Raw genomic sequence first — 7,620 nt, forward strand, 5'->3', positions numbered from 1 at the left:
ACACGTGTTTATGAGATACCAATTTTGGGCGTCGCGAGGGTGCTAATACCTTCCTCGCGCGTAACCGACTCCCGAGCCTTACTTTTTCTCTGGATTTCGACATAGACTTGAACTTATCCTTCTTTCGTTTTAAAAATAGATCTAATAGGTGTCCGATCACACCTATAAAAAAGGATCGGTGGCGACTCCTTTTTATTTCAAAATCGAACTTCAGTTTTCAAACTTTTTCACTAGATCGCCACAATTAGCGACCCCAAACCGAAATTTTTACGTCGCTACAATTGGTATTGATAAATGGAACCAAATTATTGTATAAATTAGGAATTGAACCAAACTGAAGATAATCAGGGAAAATACAAAATTGTTGATTAGTCATTGAAGATTCAGTTGTTTGCTGTTTTGACCAAGTAAGTTCATATGATATGATTGTTTTTAAATTGTTATTTATTTAAATTATGAATACGTGTGTGTTTGGTTGTAATTTGAATTGTTTGCGATTTGGTACAAAAGGTGAGTTATGGATTAAATTGTAAAAAATGATTATATGTGCTAAAGATGCCCGAATGAATATAATAAATGACAGGATATGATTGGCATGTCAATAGGGTTATATGCGTGCTTGTACGAGATACGAAAAATGAAATTGAACTAGTACATGCATAATAGGGAATGTTATAAAATGATTGATATTGATGAATTTTGCCATTTGCTTTAGAACCAACTTATTGGTGTGAAGAGGAGAAACTTGTGTTGTTGAGATTTTTATTGATTAAACTTTTGATTTCAATTAGGTAAGGTGATTTCTAATTCTTTTTTTTTAATTCCTTAAAACATGATCTCATCATTTTCTCTTCAACTTTTCTCTTTACGTTAGTTTGGGAGCTAGAGAAATAGAGTTTAAATTTGATGTTTCTTGAAAGTTTTTGTGATGAGTTTTTTTATACAATATTGGCAATGGGAATGGGGTGACACGGTTTGAATCCATGTTTGATAAAAGCTTTAGCTACTGCTCTATACAAGTTCAAATTTTTCAAATTTGAACAAAATTTCAAATTTGATTTGAACAATGAAGCTTTAATCCCCCTAACTATTTGAAATTTAAAGTTTAATTCTCTATTTTAATTTTATATAATTTAATAATTTATTTTTATAATATTATTAGTAGGTCAAAGTTGAAATAAATAACATTATATTAATTGCTATTATTAAAGTGTTAAATAGTGTCAACTTACATGTTGAGTGTTGGGTACACTAGAATATCACGAATGAGGGGAATCTAACAATTGGCAGGGGTGAATGGGCAACTTTTTTCTCAATTGTTACCTGGTTTCTTTGGAAGAGCCGTAATGATTTCATCTTTAATAGTGCTAGTAGAAGTAGTCATGAACTCATTGTTTCAGCTCTTAATCAGGCAAAGTTTTTTGGATTTAGTGGTAATATGAAACAATTCGTCTATTTTTCTAAAACGGAACAAGGGTGGCAATGTCCAGAACCTGGATGGATTAAGATTAACATCGATGGATTGGTATCAATGAGCAACACCAAAGTGGCAATAGGGGGAGTAGTGAGATATTCAAGCGGAGTTTGGTTGGTGGGTTTCGAAATGGTAACAGGGGTGTCCAGTATTTTCTAGATTGAGACACAGGCGATTGTTGAAGGCTTGAAGTTGGTTTGGTCAAAGGGCTTCAAACAGGTAGAGGTTGATTGTGATAATTTAATGTTAATTGATACTATTCGAAATGGATTTGTATTAATTAGTAACATTGCAGAAATTTGATTAATTCATGAATGGTGCACTAAAGATTGACAAGTGAAGTTTAGACATGTATTGAGAAAGAGTAACAAGGTGGTTGACTGCTAGGCCAAGACAACAATAGGGCAATTAAATCAATTAGTTATTCTCATAGATCTACCACAATATGTAAAAAGTCCGTTAGTGAAGGATGTTTATTGCTCACTGCATGAGGTGATCTTTATCCTATATGTCGAAAACTATTTTTTTGAAAGGTCGACTTTTTATTTTGAAAATGAAGACGAAAATGGGAGTCGCCACTAATCCTTTTTTTATGAGGTGTGATTGGGTCACCTTGTAATTGATCATTTTAATAAAGCGTTTTGATTCACTAAAACAACAATTTTGGTCTACGAAATTCGAGAAAATGGGTTCGGGAGTCAGTTATGTACGGGGAAGGATTAGCACCCTCGTAACGCCCAAAATTGGTGCCTAATTGATTAATTAATGGCTTAACGTCGAAAGTTGAAAACTCGAAAGAATTTAAAATACGATCCCTTTTCGTTTAGTGTTGATTTAAAAAAAAGTTTGAACAAATTGAAACAAGAATTAAAGGCCCTCTCGTATCGAGATAACAAAATGTCACATCCCGTAAGTTAGGACACGACATTTGAACCTTCGAAAATAAGCTTGCCTTTATATTGTTTTATTTTAAAAATTGTACTTTGATTTTCAAAAGGATATTCGATTGTTCAGATCCAACGAGAAAAAATCGAAACCCTGTAAGTTAGGGCATAACCTTCTCGAGTTTCTAAACGCGGAATATTGCCTTTATTTTTTTATTTAAAATTTATATATTTTAAATTTTTAAAAGGATATTTGGCTATTTAGGTTCGACGAGAAAATTGAAACCCCGTAAGTTTGGGTACGTTTTCTCGAATCTCCAAAATACCGTACATTGCTTATTTTTCAAAAATTTTCCTTTTTTATGAATTTGGGGTGAAAATTAATACAATATTTAAAAAATGGTATGTGAATAAAATATTATTTTATAGCATTAATAATAAAATAAAAATAATAATTTAGGATAAAAAATGAAAGGGAAATATGAATAATATCAAATTGAATATTTAGGAAGTAAAATAATAATAAATAAATAGACAAAACAAATAACATTAAATTTAAATAAATAAATAAAAGATAAAACAAGTAGATAATATTAATTTTAAACATTTAAAAAGTAAAAGAATAATAAATGAATAATAATAAATGAATAAATAAAAAATATACGTAACATTAATATTCAAATAATTAAAAAGGTAAATGAACAAATAAATAAACAAATATAATAGATATAAATAATAAATAAATAAGTATTAGGTGAAAACAAAACTTTAAATATAACAAAGATAAGTAAATAGTAAAACAAATGAATAAATAAATAAAAATAAATGAACATAGAATAACGTTGTATAAAATCTAAAAGGATTGAAATTGATTAAATAAAGGATGAAATCAAGACTAAAATAAAGTTGAAAGGATAAATTATAAATAAATAAAAGAAAAGGGCAAAACGGAGGGCTAAAATTAAAAGTGCGCCAAGAAAGAGGGACTAAATGGAAAATTATTCCCTTTACCAAAAAGGCCCATTCACTTTGGGACCAAATGAAACAGACGCAAAAGTTATAGGGCAAAATTAGAAAAGTAAAACAAATGAACAGGATCAAATTGAAACAGGGCAGAAAAGCGGAAGGGCTTATCGCAGAAATGGACCACGCGCTAGAAAACACACGGATTCTCCCAGAGTGGGTCGGGTCGCGCGGGGGCCAAGGCTAAACGACGTCGTTTTGGAGCGTTTTAAGCTATCTCAAAACGGCGCCGTTTTTATGTTCTATTTAAGCCTAAAATTCAAAAAAAAAAAATTCTATCCCTTCTTCAAAAAAAACAAAAAAAACAAAAAAGCTCTCAAACTCTCCCTTCCCCTCTGGGCTCTGGCCATCGGCCATTGTGGCAGCCGCCGGTCATCGACGACGGCGTCGCCGTCCATGGTGGTTGGAGGTAAAAAAAGGTCATTTTTGACCTTTTTAACTTCTAAACCCCAAAAAAATACCATCTTTCATCGGAGATGGCAACCTCGGCCTAGCCTTACGACAGCGCGAACGCCAAAAGGTAAAGTTCGGCCATTTTCTTTTATTTTTCGTTTGTTTCTTAAAAAAAAAACAAAAATAAAAAAGAAGAAAAGAGAAACATAATAAAAAAAAACCACCTTTAGAGAATTTTCTATTCTGTTTTGATTACTGCGTAAAAAAAATACATTCTCTGTTTGTGGCCTTTTATAGCCGAAAAGAAAAGAAAAAAAACACATTTCGTTCCAAATTTGTTTGTTTTTGCTACGATTTCCTTTTTTGCCTTTGTGTCTATTGTGCTTGTTTGTCTTCTCTGTAGGTACGGGGCGAGGATGTGGAGGCACGAGGGGCCAGACGCATGCGAGGAGGCTGGCGTGCGGCGGTGGCAGCTGCTAGGGTTTCATTCTTCTTTTTGCTGAGAATTGGTTTAATTTTGGGCCATTCAGGCTTAAGTTTTTTTTAATTATTTTGGGCTTGTAATTTGGGTTTAGTTGGTTTGGGCCTGATGTAAATGAACATTTGGACTGTTTAATTATTTTGTTTTATTTTGGGTTTTTTATTTTGTCAATTGGGCCTCGGTAAAAATGGGCTTTTACACTATACATTCCTAATTTTAAGCATGTATTTTTATTTACTAAAAAAAAGTTTCAACTGCTAATTGATAATGGTACTATAGTGTTAACAGATTCCTAAAAAAGAGAGTTAATTCTTGCTAATCCCCAAAATGATATATGCTTTTGGGGATTGTAGAAGGATGTATGGTATTATGTGTGTAACTTCAAATAAAGTTTTTGCACTTTCATCACTCAATTTTTCTACTTCGTGCAGTGACTTGGTAAGCACATGATTGACATAAAATCTTAAATAACTTAAGCTGAATTTTAGTAAATCTCAAGATTGAGTTTTCGCTTACAATTTTTTTATTTTTACACTTTGTCGTGCTTGTTGTACATATCAAACATACAAAAAACGTACACACAATAGAAATGAAATGTACTTCAAGTAAGATTTCACCGAATTTTGTCCTTCGATAAGTTCCAGAAAACAAAGGGATTAATGTATAGGAGCAGACATTATAACACTAGAATCACGACAACGAACGAAACCTACTACATATGCCATACCCTTGTTTCCTGCATAGACGCCGACATGTATTAGATTAATTTGCAATGATGTACAAAGATTGTTGAGCAATAAAAACAAAACTACCTGAACTCGGTGAAGCACTAGCTTAAGCTATAAAGTGTTAACTATTGCTCTAATTCCATTCAAATCAAAGATCTCAATCCAGTAACCATCGGGGTCCTTGATAAATGTATAACCTACAAATCAAATTGGCAAATAAGGCATGAATTAATACATTTTTTTTAAAAACAAAAATCCGAAAGAAAATATTTCAGACACAACTTTGGTTGCTAATATAGATGAAATGACTTACCATCGCTTGGTTTTTTGACAAACTCTACTCCAAGACTCTCAAATCTCTCGCATGCCTTATACATGTCATCTACGGTGATGCCAATGTGCCCTGAAGGGGAATACGTTACCAGAGTTGAGGGTAAATATTACATACAAGTATGTGGCATGATTATACTTAACTTTTTCTAAAGTTTTCCCATATATTTTAAGGATGGCTATTAATACCAATAATATGATCCCCTACCACTATCACCATTGGAGTTCAATAAGGCACAACAAATGAATGGTATATGCCATCAAATTGTCTCCATCTCTAATTTGTAAACCAAACAGTCGGAAGAAATAAACAATTACAAAAGTGACAAAAATTATGCATACCGAAGCCAATAGGTTCTGAATTCCCATTGTGGTATCCTTTGAACTCAGGGTCGTTTTCAGTACCCCAGAAACTGTAGGAAACATCAAATTGTTAAATCAATATTATAAGAATCGGATTAGTGATCAAATCGGTTAGACCATAAAATTTTAATTTGACCAGTTTAATCATTATAATATATAAAATTTCTTAAAGTTCATAAAAACAAAAGGTTTTCCAACTGGTTTTAACTCAGTTTGATTGATTTTCTACTAGTTTAATTGAATAATCCAATACATGCCATGAGGCAGAAGAACAAAACCTTTGTCAAAGCAAAATGGGGTTCAATTATTTTTCTTTTCTTTTTTCTTAAAAAAAATGTATTCTTACTGTGTTAATTCCATAGTAGCTGGTCTTCCAAATGTCCAAATAGTTTTCTCAACTGGGTCACTTGGAGCTGATGAAACATCCTACATTGCATTTAGAATCAAACATATTTATTTTTTCCAAAATGGTGGCACCTAAAACCAATAAGTGAAAGTTGATAGCACAATGAAATGAGACAAATAACAAGACAATTTCTTGCAATATAACTAAATCAATTTTACCTCATAGCCCATCATATACAATGTCATTTTCATATATGGAACATCCACTTTGTTTAGCAACCTGAAAATGATGGTGTCATGGATTCCATTAACAATCAAATCAAATACAAGTGTTTGATTTTAGAGATAATCAATTTTGAAAATAGATTCTATAATAAAAGTGTTCATAAGAAGAAATAAATAAGAAAAAAAAATTGATAATTTAACTCAAAAGTAACTTTTTAAAAATAAAAAAATTTAATTTTTCAAAAATACTTTCCTTATATTCAGAGGCAATTTTTTTTAGGGTGGTCAAAATTAAATTTTAATTTTTACCATAATAAAAATATAATTTTTCCATTTAAATATCCTATATTTTTATAATTTTTAAAGGACTAAATCACATTTTTATTATTTTTAAAAGGTTAAAGTATAATTTTAGTTTTATTAATTTAAAAATTTTAACTAAATGAAAAATTTTTCATTTTAAATAGGCTAGGGTTTGCCAACCCCCTATTTATGCCCTTACTTATATTTGAAAAGCTACTTGAACTTCAAAAGATATTTATTTAACCTTATAATGCAACAGGGTCAAAATTTAAAAAAAAAAAGAACGAATAATATAACTTACGACATGCCCAAAACGCGACTATAAAATTCAAGAGTACGTTTTGGATCCTTGATTCGAAACATCTGTAAAATCCAAAAGAAAATGAAAACATTACATAAATTCCCTTAAAAGCCATAGCATACATGTTGTAAACGCCCAAAACAGGAACTTACGGTTTGCTGCATGATGTAGCCTTTGGTGGCTTCATCAGGGGGAGTATGAAGGCCTGGGTTATTGGCAGGTGATTCTTTTGAATCCATTGACCCCATTGTTTGCAATATGGAATCTGGAGAGTTGGGGTTTAGAGTTTAAGAGTGAAATAAGGGAAAGTTTGTGAAGTTGTGTTAAAAGTGAAAGATTCCTTATATAGGGGCTTTGTTAAAAACAAAAAACAAATGAGTGTGATGAAGGTGATGTGAAGGGTTCGCCAATTAAATGAAGCAGAAGAAACGGCAACTAGCCGCCGTTGACGAAAACAAAAACTACTTTCAGTTGTTTGAGAATGGATGGAATCAGTGAAGCAATTTCGATAGTTTATTGACAGTGCTATTAATTTAGGGGAGAATATTTTATCTGAGAATTACGTCACATTATTGAATAAAATAAAAATAATTGAAGAGTTATAAATAAATGCAAATAGCATTAATTTTTTTAGAGATTTATTATTACAAATTGAGGATATACACAACTTAAAATAAATGTCCGAGTAATTACAATATAGAATTAAATTAATATAAAATAAATAAAGAATCGAATAAAATCAAACAAGATTCATACATGACATATGAAAA

General features: G+C 31.3%; 1 protein-coding gene and 1 long non-coding RNA gene across 2 annotated transcripts; one reads left to right on the forward strand and one right to left on the reverse strand.

The window, feature by feature from the left end:
- The first annotated feature begins 3,685 nt into the window (after nt 1-3,685).
- On the forward strand, nt 3,686-4,403 carry LOC121224112 (uncharacterized). Its single transcript, XR_005921629.1, has 2 exons — nt 3,686-3,901; nt 4,178-4,403. It is a non-coding gene; the product is annotated as an uncharacterized lncRNA (long non-coding RNA).
- A 334-nt stretch (nt 4,404-4,737) lies between these two features.
- On the reverse strand, nt 4,738-7,366 carry LOC107963917 (lactoylglutathione lyase). Its single transcript, XM_016900468.2, has 8 exons — nt 7,003-7,366; nt 6,851-6,912; nt 6,241-6,301; nt 6,023-6,102; nt 5,656-5,726; nt 5,297-5,386; nt 5,068-5,180; nt 4,738-4,991 (listed from the first exon to the last, which is right to left on the reverse strand). The coding sequence occupies exons 1-7, from the start codon at nt 7,096-7,098 to the stop codon at nt 5,095-5,097; spliced, it is 546 nt and encodes a 181-aa protein (XP_016755957.1). The 5' UTR covers nt 7,099-7,366; the 3' UTR covers nt 4,738-4,991; nt 5,068-5,094.
- Between the last annotated feature and the right edge of the window lie 254 nt (nt 7,367-7,620).

This window comes from Gossypium hirsutum, chromosome A03 (genome assembly GCF_007990345.1).
Source record: "Gossypium hirsutum isolate 1008001.06 chromosome A03, Gossypium_hirsutum_v2.1, whole genome shotgun sequence".
NCBI classification, from domain to species: domain Eukaryota; kingdom Viridiplantae; phylum Streptophyta; class Magnoliopsida; order Malvales; family Malvaceae; genus Gossypium; species Gossypium hirsutum.